Consider the following 17,364-nt stretch of genomic DNA (forward strand, 5'->3'; position numbering starts at 1 on the left):
CACACAGCCTGTGTGCCCTGTCCAGTTGCACTGCGTGTAATAGAAAAGTCACCCCACTGGCAGACCTTCGAAGCCTAAAGGCAGAGTGCATTTTATTACGTGTGAGGGCATACATGCATAAGCAGATATGCCCCTGCTATGTCTTTGTCGATTTTCAGATATAGTAAGTGAACAGTGAAGCCATTTTAAGTGCATATGCTGGACACTGGTCGTTATGATTTCTCCAGCTACATGATGGCTTCATCTGGTATTATTAAACCCTCACAGAATCCAGTGATAGATTTATTAATAGATGCACTCAAACGATATCTTAAGAGATGCCCCCTGCAAAACCCACCAACTCCTAATGTGGGCACTGACTGGTCAAAACCAGTACAGAAACCTTAGACAAAGGTCTGGCCCCTTGAGGTGAGAGCCAGTGCTCTCAAGGGCTCAGAACAAAGGCCTGCTCTAGGCCGAGGTGTGACCTATTCTCCCAGGCAGGATGGACATTCCACGGCGAGGAGCTTCAAAGGCCTTGCCGTCTTTGAAATGCGACCCAGGCCTCTCCAAATGGTGGAGGAGGCTGACCCCCAGTTCCACACCCCACTTTGTTTTAGCAGCAGAACTGACAAGTAAATTAGTAGGAGTGCCCACTTAATGCCAGTCCCACCCCTAAGGTGGATGAGCTGAAGTGGACACTACTTTTTAAATTCCTCCATCTTGCATGGAAGGAATTAGGTCAATAGGGCTGGGCTATGCCGCTTCTCAAAATAAGTGGTCATAGAATGGGTGTAGTTACCCTAAAGGCAAGTAGCCTATTCACTACCACCTGGCACTCCCTGTAACGCCCCTAAATTCAGTATTTAGGTGGCACCCCTGAACCCTGGAATCAGGAAGAGCCGGACCAGTCATCAACAGAGAAGACTGAAGACACTCACTGATTTGGCCCCGGGGTCTACCAGCCTGTCTGCACCCCTTCAAAGAAACCTGCACCCAGAAGACTACTGTTCTGCAGCCCAATGACCTTCAAAACCTTGGGATGACTGCCTGCCTTTGAAAAAGATCAAGAACTTCAGTGGACAGCGGACTTGGCTAGAAGAAACAATCTTTAAAGAAGAGAAAGTCTGCCTGAGGAACCGTGAAACCAGACACCAGAAGTGGCCACTGCACCCAACACACTCAGCCCGAGTCCAAGTGGCCCACCTGTCCAGTAAAGGTCCCCCAGCGCTTCCGACCAAGAGTCTATCATGGAGTGACCCCTACCGGACTCCCCAGCAGCACCAGCAGCCTAAATCTGAGGGACCCCCCACCGACTGCGACTTGCCTGTTGAGCTGATTCCGACGTCTAAATAAAGTCCTGCACCCAGAGCCCCTAGGCCTTGGGGAGCTAAACGAACAATGTCCCTACGACCCCTGGCATTTCAACGTACCTGGGCAGCTGTGGGTTGAGCCTGCAGCCCATTTCTAAAAGCCATCTCTTCCACTGAAATACACTGGGCACCCAATGGTGTGTTGGGACTCTGCACCCGGCTGCCCCTGAACCGCTGAGGATGTGAGTTTGGTGCTAACTTGTGGCTCCCCTCCCTTGTACTTACCTCAACACCAGGAGATCAACCTCTGACCCCACTTTTTTCACTTGTGAACAGTGCAGCAGTGGATACCCCCTGTCTCAATTGGAAAGCATTGGCTGACTGACACCGTGTTGGCACTCTGCACCCAGCCTCCCCTGTGCCACTGAGGGTGTAAGTTTGGTGCTAACTGGTGCCTGTCCCCCACTCTTCTTCCCAGGCCTCACCAGTGGGCATCGGCCTCAATGTCAACATCTGCACCCAGCCGCCCATGCCAACATGAACCTTGCCCGGTGTTATCTAAACCTCTGAAGACTGGGACCATAAGCCGTGTATTACATGCAAAAACTGCATCTTTGTTTCCCTCCATAGGTTAACATTGAAGACTCTGAAAATTGCACGGTGTCGATTTTTGAAACAGCAAAGTATTTTTAATGTAAAAACTGCTTACCTTATAATGAAGTTCTTCAGTTCAAAGCACATATAAGAGCAACTCTTATTTTTCTAAATTGGTCTCTGATTTATTCTTTGTGCGCGTTTCACAATTATTGCCTCTGTAAGTAGAAGTGCTTAACACAACTCCTTGATAAGCTTAACTGCTCGCTCACCCACACTACCACAAATGGAGCTCTAGACCTATCTATTTCTGCCTCTGAACATGTTTGGGGATCACCTGGACTCTCTGAACAGTGTACTTCATTTCAGTACACTATATAGAGACCCAGCGTCCTAAAACTAGCAAATCCCTTTTTTACTGGAAGATGCAGAGAAGCACAGTGAACTCACAAATTGTTCCATCTATCAAGGGATAATGTTATACAGAAAAAGTTAATTTAAAAAAAATATATATATAAACAATTCTGGTATCAACTCAGGTGAGTCTAGCAGGAGGATATTGGGGAGGGAGAGGGCACTTGGTGTATGAGACTTATGGGAAGGCAGAGTATATCTTTGTGCTCCAGAGTGACAGCATGCATGCAACATACTTTCAGGCAGCTGCAGACATACAGAAATAAGCTAACATTTTCTATTTTCAATACGTTCTTTTTGTTGGGATGTTTTGCTGCTGGAATCTGGTTTAAAGTATCTTGTGCATTGATGGGATGACTTCCTTAGTAGTAACCGGTGTGATAGGCCCAATTTGACGTTTTCTATGTTGGAATGCTGGACGAATCAGGATGCAGCATGAGATGACACAAGTGTAGTAGGAAGAACATATTCCACTCCGGCTGTATAGGACCGGGTAATTCAATAGCTAGTGTTTAAATCACAATGTAGATGATAAGTATCTCCCACTCACCGTCTACTAGTTTTGGGTCTTGATTTTCCCTTTGAAGTTCTTGGCCTTTCCAGCTTCATCAATGACTGTCTAAGGCTCTCCTCGGTGTAAGCCAAGTAAACATGAGAAAGGTCCACCTCAAAGGGCTGAGAATGAAAACAAAAAAATCAAATTCTTAGAAAGGCTCCTTCTTATTAGGAAGTCTGCCAAAGAAATTCTAATTACTGTGACACTGAACAAAATAAACAAGGACCATTTACTTACTTGTAACAGAGCATCCCTGAGGTTTATCCCACCGACAAAGTAACAATCTGGTATAGTAAGAACCTTGTTTAAATACACTTTCTCTGGGAGGAAAAATCCAAAATAGCGGAGAAGTTAAGCACCTAAATGTAGTTTCTATATGCTTCATAACTACGTTATTCTCTTTTTTGGATCAGGTTTTTACATCACTAGCAAACTCTGAAAAGTAAGAAGTGTTTCTTATAATACTTGCACGGAGTTACTCTTACATTACCTGAGGTTAGTATACCTGCTACCTTAAACAAGTGCCTGTTTTGAGCTTATAGTATGATTCAAGGATGCCATGTGAGAAGCGGCCTTCCTTTGCATTAAGGATCTATAAAAGAATCCAAGTGGGAGAATGTTAATGTGGCCTGCGTTCAAAAATTATCTTGTTAACCTGCGGAGCAGAGTATTAGCGATATACAGATTCCTCAAATTAAGAACCACTCAATTATCTGCTCTTTCTTTGCATCTGTGGCCTACCCAAACCACCCTTTGTACCACAATAATATCCTTATACCCACAGATATAATTACTATCACTCTCTTAGTAACCCCGTGGAAGACTGTTTTTGAAATCCTGCCAATCTTGCCTTTGACCATGTCTAGGTTTTGGGACATCATTGAACAGAATCACACATGGAGTGGCTTCAGAGGGAGAGCTGCAACCTAGATTACTCTACATATGTATTATTCCGTGGTGTATCTACCAAAGTTGGGACCATCTGGGCAATCATAATATTATCTACTAAAAAATTATCAACTGCATTTCTAAAAACCAGTCCCCACCCGGCACAATTCGCCCATGGTCCCTTTCAAGTCCCTCCCCTGTAGCCTGACTGATCTTCGCCCCCCCGCCCCCACCCCCACCCTTGTCTTCATGTTTGCATGATCACCAGACAAGGAAACGTGGTCAAACCAGGGAACCAGCCCCTCCATCCCCCCCAGTATCCCGCAATATTCTTTGAGCCTTTAGACCACCAACTATATCAGTGATATTCACCAATGCAAGTTCTATGTCCCAGAGATTTAGTGAGATCAGCTAAAAGACAGAGTTTTAAAAAGATTTTGCAACAATGTTTTCGAGCTAGGGGAAGCTTGAGCCGGTGATGCAGTAGTTAGTGCTGGTTAATCACCCACAGGATAGACCCTGTGGATTTCATAGTAATATTTTTTGTAGTCAAAGTTTTAGTTAATTGCTTCCTCCTTACACTATCTTTCTTCTTAGCCGGGGAAGAACTGGGCAATGGGTAGATGCAGAGTAGATTCAAATACTACTGGGCCCGCAAAAACACAAGAGTTTGCCTGTGGCCCTGATTGGTTATGACCACTTAAGGCCCAGCTGTGTTCTGGCATTCCAGAGGTAGACAGCTATTTCCAGTTTTAGTCTTAATTACTCCTAACCACTCTACCACTGAGTTAATTTTCTTATTGAGGTCACCCATAGTGTTTGTCAAAAATGTTGCAATCGTAGGAGAGGCAGGCTTACCAGTTGAGCAACAAGGCCTTTCTTTTCATTGTGGTCTAAATGCTGGATGCTCAAACTAAGAGGGGTCGCCCAGTTCAGCCTCCTCCGGGTACTCCGCCCGGGCACGTCATGCAGCGGGGGAGGCAAACGTGTTATATATCTCTATTTTCACTCCTCCTCCCACAGCTGTTGGCAATTAAGAGAGGAGCCTGGATGGTGTATAGAAAATGAAGTACCTGGTAAGCCAAGAGCTCACCCTACTAAGGTGAAAGCAGCTTCTATGCTTGGATCAAGGATATTCCCCTTTCAGAAATGTATAAGGCAGCAACGTGGAACTCTTTTCACACTTTCACTAGAAAGTAATGTCTAGAGGAAGATTTCAGAACTGATATTCTGGGAGGTAAGGCAACTGTGAATGGTATTTAAAAATTAACCCAATCAGATTTCTTGATTTGTTCTTCATTTTGGCTGATGCATAATTCACTTTTTTCTTTTTATAGACAGCCGTGAAATGGGAATATGCTTGCTACTCTATTCTACGTTTATGACTCTCAGTGTGAATAATATGATGCAGAAGGAAATGTTACTTAGTTGTAATTTTAGCAAAGACAATGCAATTCTTTGAAAATAGATAATTATTTTCCGATGTCATATGCTCCTTTGCAAAAAGAACTGAGCCAGTGAGGCAAATTGCCAGTACAGTGTATGCTGGGTAATGGGAGCTTCTGGCTGTTTATCTCTCTTTGAGTACAGCTGATGGACTTTGGACCTGACAGGAACCTTTCCCTTCATTGTTTTCTCCGCAGCTACCACAGGGCTTTCTATCAGTGTTATTATCATATAGCCTTTCCAACATTAAATGCTGCAATATGGTTCATAATTATAATTATACTACTGCAGCTTTGTACAGAAAAAAATGCAGTTAAATCTGGCCCGCACTGGAGCTGTCACCAGGCTTGAACATTGAGGTGGCTACCTCCAATGTCTCAAATATAAAATTTGCCAGGATCCCCGCAATTAGGCAGGACTATTCTACATTCCTGACTATCAATGAGAATCCTACGATGCAACATGATAGCTCCTTATAGTCTGTAAAGTAACAGAAGTAGAAATTAGGTAATTGAAATGAAGCCAGAGACCCTACCATATTTAGGGGTGGAGATGCAACCACCAAATCTTATGCTAATACGCATGAGGCAATGAACTATATTTAACATTACAGATTAAGTGCGATGTTGGCCCGTGGGGGGCGGATAGTAAAGATTAGCCAATTTTTTCATCCAATTCGGTCAGATGGTAGTACTATGAGTTTCTGGCCCCATGCTCTGGTCAATACAGGTAAAGTGTCAGCTTGGTGATTATGATACATTTCTAAGGGCTGATATATATTTTACCACTGTCTTACTTTCTCCATATTCTGAGATGATTCAAGGATAACTTCAATGGAGCCAAGAGTGCACCAAAACATCCTAGGGCATTCTTTTCCACATAAACAACTGAATGGGGGGGAGGGGGAGGGAGAGGTGTCTACTGGTTGACAAGGTAAAACTTGACTAAGTATCTAATCAAATGGGCATCCATGCATCAATGACAAACAGAGATCTTCTGAAGGTCATAAATGAACTGAAAGGTAGAGTATGGGAAAAGGGAGTGTCTGGTCAAAGCACTGAGCAAGGCTGGATGAGTTGTGTAGGGTCACCTGCAGGATTTGCCCTCTATGTGCCATACACACTCTCAATCTTCCTGTGATGCAAACACTTTAGCTGTACTTCAGATTTGGCCCAGATCAACGGCTATGTTTATCCCTGTAGCTCCTGTGCAGGCTCTCTCCTCGAACTGATCCTCCATCGAAGTCGCCTCAGCCTTCACTCTATCTCTGTTGGCCAGGGAAGCTCATCTGAATTCAACATTCTCGTTCATCTGTTACAAAGCAGGAGCAGCTGCTTCCGTCTTCTTTTATGTTTAAAGACTTTGACCCAGCCGGATGAGAAGCAGCAACAGACTGTCATGCATCTGGCACACTATCTTTTCCTCTTGTGTAAAGCCTTTTCCAAAATCAAAACAAGTACAAGGTACTGGCCTGAAAGAGGATGTGGTTAAGGAAGGAAAAGTGGGCGCACTTGTTGCTACCTAGGTCTCAAACAGAAGGTGTGACGCCTCTGAACTTGTACCCCAAAGACAATCAGCACAAGGAACATCTTCAATTCTTCTGGTATTCTTACACTGAAGGCATGGTGGAATAACAAATGTTTACCGAAATGTGGACTGGGCTGTCACACGTCAAATATATCACCCAGCGCCAGGAACCCTAGATCTCCGTTAAACCACCCCCTGGCCTGCCTCAGTTAGGGCACCAAGACCCTCCTCCGCCTCAACACCGGATGTCTCAGCTAATGCTGCATCATCTCCCCCAAGGACACCCACGGACGTTTCACCTGCAGGAAGTGCAACTTCAGCGCCGCGTTCCACACACAGAGATACCAAAAACCTCCACAACCTCCATCAACTGCCCAACAGATACAGCATCCTAAGGAGGACTGGCCCTCCCGCCCATGCGGAGAACTCTCCGTCATACACAAGTCCTCACTACTTGTCAAGGCCGTCCCAGAAGAACAACGCACCACCATGGAACACTTTCACTTCCTGGTCCCCTCCAAACACAACTCTTCCATCAGCAGCACCCTGATTTACCGGCCACCCAGCCCCTGCCCAGCATTCATAGACTACATTGTAGACATCGTTACCCCCCCCCCCCCAAGGCCGTGGCATCAGACGACTACCTCCTCCTTGGCGACCTGAATTTCCACCTAGAGGACTGCACCAATCCAAAAACCACCGCTCTACTCGACAACTCGTCACCCTCAGCCTCAGACAGCTGGTCTCTGCACAGACACACATCGCAGGACACACACTGGACCCCATCTTCACCTCAAGCAACCAGATTACCATCAAGACCATCTCCACCCCAGACTGGACCAACCACTGCTGCATACACTTCACAATCACTGCATCCAGCAGCCAGCAGCCACATCCCCCAGGACCTTCCCAGGAAATGGAATGAAATCACCAACAAGCAATTCACCTCATCTCTCGCCAAATCCCTCCCTCCGATGACGCCAACACAGCAGTGCCCAATCTCAATGCAAGGATCACCAGATGCGCTAACACTCAAGCACCCCCCCCCCCCCTTCTGCCCCCCCGGCTGATATCGGCCAAACGCGTACCTAAGAAAGACAGCTGGTTCAACACTGAACTCCAAGAATCACAGCGTACCCACAGATGTTTAGAGAAAAAATGGAGGAACAGCCAAACCAACGAAGACCTCGCCTCCTTCAGAGCTGCAACTGCCGCACACTGCCGGAAACTCAGGAAAGCAAGGAAGGACGCACTTCCAGAGCGCATCAACTCCTCCACACACAACTCTAAGGAACTCTTCTCAGTCATCAATGAGTTCACAGATTTCCCCCCTCCGAAGCCACCAGCATCCCCGTCACAGGACCTCTTTGACACTAGCCACCTTTTTCCACCGCAAGATCCAGGACATCTACCACAGCTTCCTCCCGGAAAATCCTGCCACCGGAACCTGTGACCGACCCACCCTCCTTAGAACACACCCAGAGATCCACAGCTGGTCCACACTCAGCACAGAGGAAATAGTCAGCATCATGAACAGCACCCACTCCAGAGCCCCCAAGGACCCCTGCCTACACCACATATACATCAGAGCCAGCGCATCCATCGCCCCCGAGCTCCGGAACACAATTGACTGCTCCATCAACACTGGGACCTTCCCAGAGGACTGGAAACACGCTGAAATATGCACTCTACTAAAGAAACCTTCGGCCGACCCCATCAGAACTAAAGAATTTCTGGCTCATCTCACTACTACCCTACCCTGCCAAAGTACTGGAGAAAGCACAACTACGGAATTTCATTGAGGCCAACAACTCCCTGGACAGCTCCCAGTCCGGCTTCCGCAACAACCACAGCACAGAGACAGCCCTCCTGGCAGCCGCTGACGGCATTCGATTACTCCTAGACCACGGCCACATCGCAGCGCTCATACTCCTCGACATCTCAGCAGCCTTTGACACGGTCTCCCATATCACTCTAGGCACCAGACTCCATGACAGGAACCTGCAGAAGAGCCCTGGAATAGATCCGCTTCTTCCTCTCTGGGAGGATGCAGAGGGTCAGACTCCCGCCCTACACATCCAGACCCACCGGAGTCAACTGCAGTCCCCCCCAAGGATCCTCACTGAGTCCCACACTGTTCAATGTACACCTGTCCCCTCTCGCAGCCATTGTCAGAAGCCACGGTATGAACATCGTGTCATATGCCGATGACACACAACTCATTATTTCCCTCACCGAAGACCTGGAAACGGCCAAAAGGAACGTCCACTCAGGAATGGAAGCCATCGCCACCTGCATGAGAAAGCTGCCTTAAGTTCAACTCCGACAAGACTGAGCTCATCATTCTCCGAAATGCCACTTCAGCTTGGGACGACTCCTGGTAGCCCACATCCCTCAGCGCCCCCCCGCCCCCATACTGAATGAGCATGCCTGCAACTAGTCATCCTCCTCAGCTCCTCCCTATCCATGACCCGCCAGGTAAACTCAGTCGCCTCCTTCTGCTGGCACACAGTCCGCAAATTTAGAAAGAGCTTCAGATGGATCCCAGCAGACTGTTGCAGGACAGTCACCCACACCTTAATCACAAGCAAGCTCGACTACAGCAACGCCCTCTACACCGGCACCTCGACTAGAAATATAAAAAAAACTACAACTCATCCAGAACGCCGCCGCCAGACTCATCCTGGGCCTCCCATGCCGAGAACACATCTCCCAACACCTGAGAATCCTTCAGTGACTTCCGGTCGAGAAACAAATCACCTTCAAGCTACTCACCCACATGTACAAGGCCATACACAACACAGGACCAGCCTACTTGAACCACTGCGTCTCCTTACACACCCCCACTAGATCTGTCTGCTCCGCTCACATGGCCCTGGTGACCATCCCTTGCATCCGCAAAACCACCTCCGGAGGAGGATCCTTCCCCTACCTCGCAGCAAAGAGCTGGAACAACCCCCCCCAGCACCTCAGACAAAGCCAGTCGATCACCTTCTTCAGGAAGAGCCTCAAGACGTAGCTCTTCGGATGAGGCCCTTCTCCCCCCAGCCCCTTGAGATCCTCACAGGTGAGTAGCAGCACTTTACAAAAACTGATTGAAAGACAAGGGAGCTTGGTGAGGATCTTGAAAATTCACGCTGCTCATATTGTAGAGGGAGTTCAGGATGGGGAGACTGACCTTAACTTTATTTGTTAGTACAGACAGGACATGCCGTTTTAAAGGTTTTGCGGTTGGTCATCTGCAGGCTAGGTTTGTACCCGTCGGAGCAGGGAATATTCACTGTGGTTGATGGCATGGTTTCTTGTTTTCACCACTACATCTATATTATGCTGGAAACTGTCTGTGACTCAGTGCATCTCTCACATCTACCACAGAAACAAACACTGGACGCTCACAGGCACTGGCACACATCTTACATTTACAGTGTGTTGAGCTGTCAGGAACACAACCTAACGGGCAGCTCGAAGACTCCGGCTGTGCTGCTCTAGTCCAACCCTGTAGCTCACAACGAATCTACCCATTAATGCTGATCATGTGGAAGAGGAGGGAGCTCGATGGAGATCTAACAGCTGATGGTACTTGGTAAACCAAATTTGATAGAAATGGGGTCTTTGGTTGACAGTCAGGTTACCCCCTGTTCAAGCAAGGACCCTCACTCTAGTCAGGGTAAAAGAGAATCACCCTCAGCTCACCCCTGCTTACCCCCTTGGTAGCTTGGCAGAGCAGTAGGCTTAACCTCAGAGTGCTAGGTGTAAAGTTTTTGTACTAACACACACAGTAACTTAATGAAAACACTACAAAGTGACACAACACCAGTTTAGAAAAATAGGAAATATTTATCTAAACAAAACAAGACCAAAACAACAAAAATCAAACATACACAAGTCAAGTTATGAATTTTTAAAGATTAACCTAAAAAAATAGCACTTAGAAACAAAAATGCTTCGATGAGATGTTAACACGGCGTTGTGACAGAGTCGTTCCCAACAAGCCGACACCAGCGGCACCGGACACGGAGTCGTGTAGACCCCCAAGTACAGTACCTTTGGTGAAGAGTGAAAACAAACCGATGCGCGAAGTCGGGGATCGCGGCGTCTGTGCGAAACGCTGAATCCACGCACTTCGAGCGGCGTCGGTCACGACGTGGTGCGGCGACTTCTACGGAGTCGCGGACTTCAGCGGGGCTGCAGCGGCGTCGGGCCTGCGAAGAGCGTCGCGTTCCAGCGAGGGTCACGGCGTCGGGTGCAGGCGGCGTTACCTGATTCAGCAGCGGCGTCAGTCCGGAGTCGTCCGAAGTCGGTTTCCTTGGATTTCCATCAACTTTCCTTTCAAGGGCCCAGGGACTGGATAGGGCACCACTTGTCAGAGCAGGAGTCTCTCCAGATACTCCAGGTGCTGGCAGAGAGAAGTCTTTGCTGTCCCTGAGACTTCAAACAACAGGAGGCAAGCTCAAAATCAAGCCCTTGGAGATTTCTTCACAAGATGGAAGGCACACAAAGTCCAGTCTTTGCCCTCTTACTCTGGCAGAAGCAGTACTGCAAGAAAGCTCCACAAAGCACAGTCACAGGCAGGGCAGCACTTCTTCCTCAGCTATCAGCTCTTCTCCAGGCAGAGGTTCCTCTTGGTTCCAGAAGTGTTTCTAAAGTCTGTAGATTTGGGTGCCATTCTTATACCCATTTTAGTCTTTGAAGTCACCTTTCTTCAAAGGGGACTCACACCTACTTGTGAAATCCTGCCTTGCCCAGGCAAGGCCTCAGCCACACACCAGGGGGTTGGAGTCTGCATTGTCAGAGGCAGGCACAATCCTTTCTGATGAGTGACCACTCCACCCCTCCCTCCTAGCAGAGATGGCTAATCAGGAAATGCAAGTTACACCCCAGCTCCCTTTGTGTCACTGTCTGGTGTGAGGTGAAAAACAACCCAACTGTCAAACTGACCCAGACAGGGAATTCACAAACACGGCAGAGTCACAGAATGGTTTAAGCAAGAAAATGCTAACTTTCTGAAAGTGGCATTTTCAAACGCACAATCTTAAAATCAACTTTACTAAAAGATGTATTTTTAAATTGTGAGTTCAGGGACCCCAAACTCCACATGTCCATCTACTCTCTAGGGGAATCTACACTTTAATCATATTTAAAGGTAGCCCCCATATTATCCTATGAGAGAGACAGGCCTTGCAACAGTGAAAAACGAAGTTGGCAGTATTTCACTGTCAGGACATATAAACCAAACCACATTACTATATGTCCTACCTTATCCATACACTGCACACTGCCCTTGGGGCTACCTAGGGCCTACCTTAGGGGTGCCTTACATGTAAGAAAAGGGAATATTTAGGCCTGGCAAGTGGGTACACTTGCCAAGTCGAATTTACAGTGTAAAAATACACACAGACACTGCAGTGACCGGTCTGAGACATGATTACAGGGTTACTTGTGTGGGTGGCACAACCAGTGCTGCAGGCCCCCTAGTAACATTTGATTTACAGGCCCTGGGCACCTCTAGTGCACTTTACTAGGGGCTTAACAGTAAAACAAATATGCCAATCATGGAGAACCAATTACGTACACATTTTAAACAGGAGCACTTGCACTTTAGCACTGGTTAGCAGCGGTAAAGTGCCCAGAGTAACAAAAACAGTAAAATCAGAGTCCAGCACACATCAACAACCTGGGGAACAAAGGCAAAAAGTTAAGGGAGATCACGCCAAGGATGAAAAGTCGAACAAAATTCAACAGCAAATTTCATTTGGTTCACCTCTATTTCAGAAGCTACATACGTTACAACATGCATATTGGGAAACAGAGGACAGAAAGTCATATATACCAAACAATATACAATACAAAAACTGTGATGCATTTCCTTACATCTTTTTCCTTTTTATCTGGCACTGGTGTCTGCTTCCTCATGTTATTTCCGGTATAGGCGACACATTTCTTAAATTAAAGAGAACATGGTTACTAACCCCAGAATGTGCATACAATCGATCAGATGCTCAGTATTAGCTATAAAATGTCAGAACAGAGTTGTAGTGTAACTTCACACTTACTAACTGCCATTCTCCAATGTCTTCATTCCAGTGAACATAATTTTCCACCATTTCCTTAGGAAAAATAAGAAAAAACATTAATTGCAAACTTTTGCACAAAATAACTGCAGGGTTAGCATCCTAACAGGAGAAGGTCTATGAAAATGTACTCCAGTACCTTGACCTATTTGTATATACCATAATAAGACTGTATTAGTGGACCTCAACATATTAACTTGCCTTGAACAAGTACAGGTCTACACTTTGCCCCTCTTTTCAAACAAGGGCCAAAGCATTAGGTAAGTAGAATAAATTCAAAACAGGCACAAAGGATGTACTGCGTACAACATTGCCTGTGAAGAAGGAAATGGGGCATAATCGGGTCCCAGGCACATAATACCTGGCACAAATGTTTCCTGCGCTGGGATATTTCTGACCAGTTATCTCAGAGCAGACCTAAATCATCGTGAAAGTGTGCAGACATTAAGAGGACACACATTATTCTTGGGACTTACGCAGACTGTTTTCTTTCCAAAATATTCTCTATTCAGTTTTATCATTAGCATGGCCCATGCACTCACCGGTCCCTACCAAAATAGATGTGTCTTTCTGTCTTAGTAATTTAGACTAAAGGCCTCATTACGAGGCTGATGGGCTGACTGTCGCCCGCCAGCCCCCTGGTGAGAAGACCGCAGCAGACATGGAGGCCTTCTCATCAGACCTATTACAAATTTCCCACTGGGCAGAAAGGCGGGACCCAAGGTTCCCGCCCATCAGCCCAGTGGGAAAGGTGTGGCAGGATTGCTCCACAATGCTGCCACATGCCGGATGCACCAGCACCCTTGGGGAGCCCCTGCACTGCCCATGCCATGGGCAATGACAGAGCAAGGGCCCCCCTATGGCCCCTTGCACTTGTTCTCCACAAGGCTGTACATTTCTTAAATGTGTTACAGTATGCATATTTTATTTCAATATACTGAACTCCAGTGAACACCGCCCTGGGTCAGACCACTCCAAAGCTGATGGTTTGTCAAGGTTTCTCTAGCTTAGTGATGATAACTCCCAGGAGGCTGGGTAGTTCTTCCCACTTTCCGCTGGTATTGGGGGGGGGGGGCAGGGGGAGGGGGGGGGGAGACAGTGTAGGCACATAAACATCTGCCATGTTAGGTTATGCTACTGCACATTAAAATTCCCAAAACATCTACTGTTTTTCCACTCATAGAAGCTTTACACCCAGAGGACTTCATGTGAAATTTAGGGCTAGTTCACTTATGGTAATTAAATACTTCCCAGTAAAAGCATGTATGTGATTTGGGCATGTTGCAGGGTTAAAAGCACCCTTGTGCAGTGTCCCCACAACTACCTTCAACTGTAGAAGGGAATATTGAGTCCCAAATGTCGACAGGCCAGAATTATGTTACAATAATAATAAGGTACAAAATATACAAAGGTAAGTGCTTACTATTCTTAACTCTACCAAAGTACATTTATATGGAGTTCAATTTAGAATACGTATAGAAACATACCTTTTGATATTTTGTCCCTAGATAATATTGTAACAATATTCTGTCCCATCAAGACTGGGGCTTGGATATTTCCAGGTTTAAGGATGCATCATTAAATAGGCAATAATCTTTATCTGCAACCATAGTTCATCAGGAAAATCATAAAATCTAGAATACTATCTGCACATCACTGAACACTTTACCCGAAAATACAGAATTCCAAATAGATTTCAGGTTCAGAAGTAAGTTATGGCCTCGACCCCAAAAAACAATAACAGTTTACTCATCGAAGGTTATCTCAATTCCAATTTAAATCATATAAACAGATGAAATACTATTATTCAGAAGCATTAGGGAAGTTGTTAGTGGATGTATATGACATTTTCCAGTAAAACAGAGAAACATCAAAACAAACGTTCACATAATTTGTAGAAAGAGAGCAATAAAACTAAATATTCTTTGGGTATCTAGGGAGGTCATGCAAAATGTGGAATAGAAAAAGGTGCTTGTGCCCATCTCAGACATATGACATGAACAACTGGTCTGTTTATACATCTGAGCCCTCAAACCTAGTCAGAAAACTGGAATTCTAACTATTCACCCACCTGCCCAGACTCCATTACAGAGTCAGTCTTACTAAGATAGTGAAGACTGTGCACAGGGAATGGAAACTGCCAAATGAGGCAGGATAACAGAACAGAATATAGTGAGAAGGGGAAACACGAGCGGACACCATGACATAAGCCTTACTTAAATGGCATACTTGTTTTTTTATGGTGTCCTTACAGTATTCAAAGATTACCCTTACATCACATAAGGTGTAATATGCAGCAAAAGCTATATCTATCACATGACTATCAAGCAACTCACAAATGTTGTGGGCACTGTATTTTAAATTAAAATGAACAACATGCTCTTGGTGGCAAAATCACTATGAAAACTGTTTCAGCTATTTCAGTGAGACTGTTATTACAATGATTCAGCGATTGGTGGAAATACCGACATATCCAAGCTCTTAAGCCGGTACTAATGGGAAATTTACAAGCTTCACATCGAGGTCCATTCATTGATATGAACCTGAAACTGCAAATCAGTGATACCATATAATAGACACAGACTGACTCTTTACCCAAGACACTGGAAAAATGGCAAAATTCTTTTTTTCACAAAAACATATGAAAAAAATGCAAGGTTCCACACTCTATACCTGGTATTCTTGAGGGATGAAATTATCTATGATAAGCATCTGAAGGCGAAGTTCTCGGCTAAGCTGTCTGATGTTCTCCAAAAGGCCTTCAATTTCTCTCTGATGTTCTTGCTGCAGATCTGCCATCTACCAACAAAATATAAAATGAATAAAGACAGGGATTCGGCCACAAAAAGAAGTTGCAACTTATGTCCCATTGTTCATACTACAATACTTGCTCACGAATCACACAACAAACCCCTTGGTTTCATTCTTTACTGCACTTCAGTCAAAACTATTGCCAATAAACTATCCACAAGTGTAAAATTCCATCTGAAAGTCATGGACTACCTGCCCAAAGAAAATGACAACCTAGCCTCTTTGACCACTATTCTTAACTTTCAACACCCACTCTTCTCTGCATATTGTCATTGCCTCACCCTCAGCATTGCAGTACACCACAAGCTTAATGTGCACATCAGCACCAGCTTACGCAATTTAAAACATCTCCACAGCTTAGAGATTTTTGTAAGTAACTTTAGGAAGACTAATTTTTAGAGTATCTTAAAGGAGCAAGGAAGATTTTCTGTTCCACAGAGTCTAATTTAGTGTTCAACATTGACAACAAGCACCTATGCGGGTTACTCTTTGATGGGTGTTTAGACGAAATAACAAGTTAAAAATATTGGAACACAGAAATATCAGTGAAACATATTGTAACTCAGATATATTGCACAGAATATTGTTGTCAAGATTTTTGTTTTTTTATACATGTCATTTTCAAGAATATGGTTTATAATATCATCTCAGCAATATAGATGTACAGTTTGCAATTTTTAAGTGATTTAGTATTTTGTTTAATTGTTGTTAGTAACTTATAGTGTTGTAGCAATTCGTTCTGTTTGCAGGGGGGATAGGGTGAGATGTTATTGAAATTACAAATATTCATATTTTAATATTCATTTCACAGTACTAATTCGTTTTTAATTGATTTTGTACCTTTATGTATTATATTTAGAATTTAAAATCGAAGTCTTCAATTTATTTTTATTATTATTACACTATATTTTAGTAGCACGTTGTGGGATTTGTACAGATATAGGGCTATCTTAAGTAATAAGTAATAGCAACATTATGTTACTAAGCAATACGTAAACAATCATTAGTTTTTAATTAATTATTTGATTGTTAATTGTGTAAATAGTGTAATGCTGATTTATTTAAGTTGTAGTTTGCTGGGGCTATAGGGGAATAGGGTGGAAGTTACATAAAATTAAATTAAATTTATGTAATGCTAATTTCGGTTTAAACGTATTTGATTAACAATTATGTAAATTACTTAATTGAATAATGATTGTATAATTGTTGTACTGCTTTATGTTCATATGTATTTTAGATGTTATATGTTTCTACATTATTTTATTGCTATATTTGTTTTCGGCGAGTTGGTTGGGGAGAAAATAAATAATTGCATTATAAATTATACTTCTATGCAATTTATTAATTTGTAATTATGTATAATCTTTTATATACATTATTTTGTTTAAAATGTAATTAATTTAATGGTAAGTGCTTGTGAAATTTTGTTTAACCAACAATATTTGTTACTTAGATTTTAATGTTTTGTATGTGTTAATTTAAATTAAACAAATCGGTATTGATTTTGTAATTGTTTAGGAAGTTAGAAAAGTTTTTCTTTTTAAATTTATATATAACATTTTAATTATTTAGTATAACACTTATTTCAATATAATGTCATTGAATGACGTTTTGCATTAAGTGTGTGAGGTAATGTTTTTTACTCAAATTAATTGAACTATTCATACATGCAAAGCTTCTGAAGTCAAACACTTTCAATACTGTGGCTTAGACTGGAGCAGAAATAGGAAATGTTATCACTTCAAAGTTCAACAGTTCTTCTATT

General features: G+C 44.1%; 1 protein-coding gene across 3 annotated transcripts in view; it reads right to left on the minus strand.

Annotated features, from left to right (window-relative positions):
• Window positions 1–17,364, minus strand: part of KIF3A (kinesin family member 3A) — a 224,141-nt gene that overhangs the window by 30,106 nt on the left and 176,671 nt on the right. For 2 of the 3 annotated variants that reach the window (XM_069221976.1, XM_069221977.1), the window contains exons 13-16: window positions 15,462–15,587; window positions 12,771–12,824; window positions 12,589–12,657; window positions 2,851–2,975 (exon numbers count right to left, since the gene is read on the minus strand). In XM_069221976.1, the coding sequence (XP_069078077.1) occupies window positions 2,851–2,975; window positions 12,589–12,657; window positions 12,771–12,824; window positions 15,462–15,587 (374 nt within the window). Of the gene's footprint in view, window positions 1–2,846; window positions 2,976–12,588; window positions 12,658–12,770; window positions 12,825–15,461; window positions 15,588–17,364 lie in introns of those variants that run through there. The other variant, XM_069221978.1, reaches the window with a different exon arrangement.

This window comes from Pleurodeles waltl, chromosome 3_1 (genome assembly GCF_031143425.1).
Source record: "Pleurodeles waltl isolate 20211129_DDA chromosome 3_1, aPleWal1.hap1.20221129, whole genome shotgun sequence".
NCBI lineage: Eukaryota > Metazoa > Chordata > Amphibia > Caudata > Salamandridae > Pleurodeles > Pleurodeles waltl.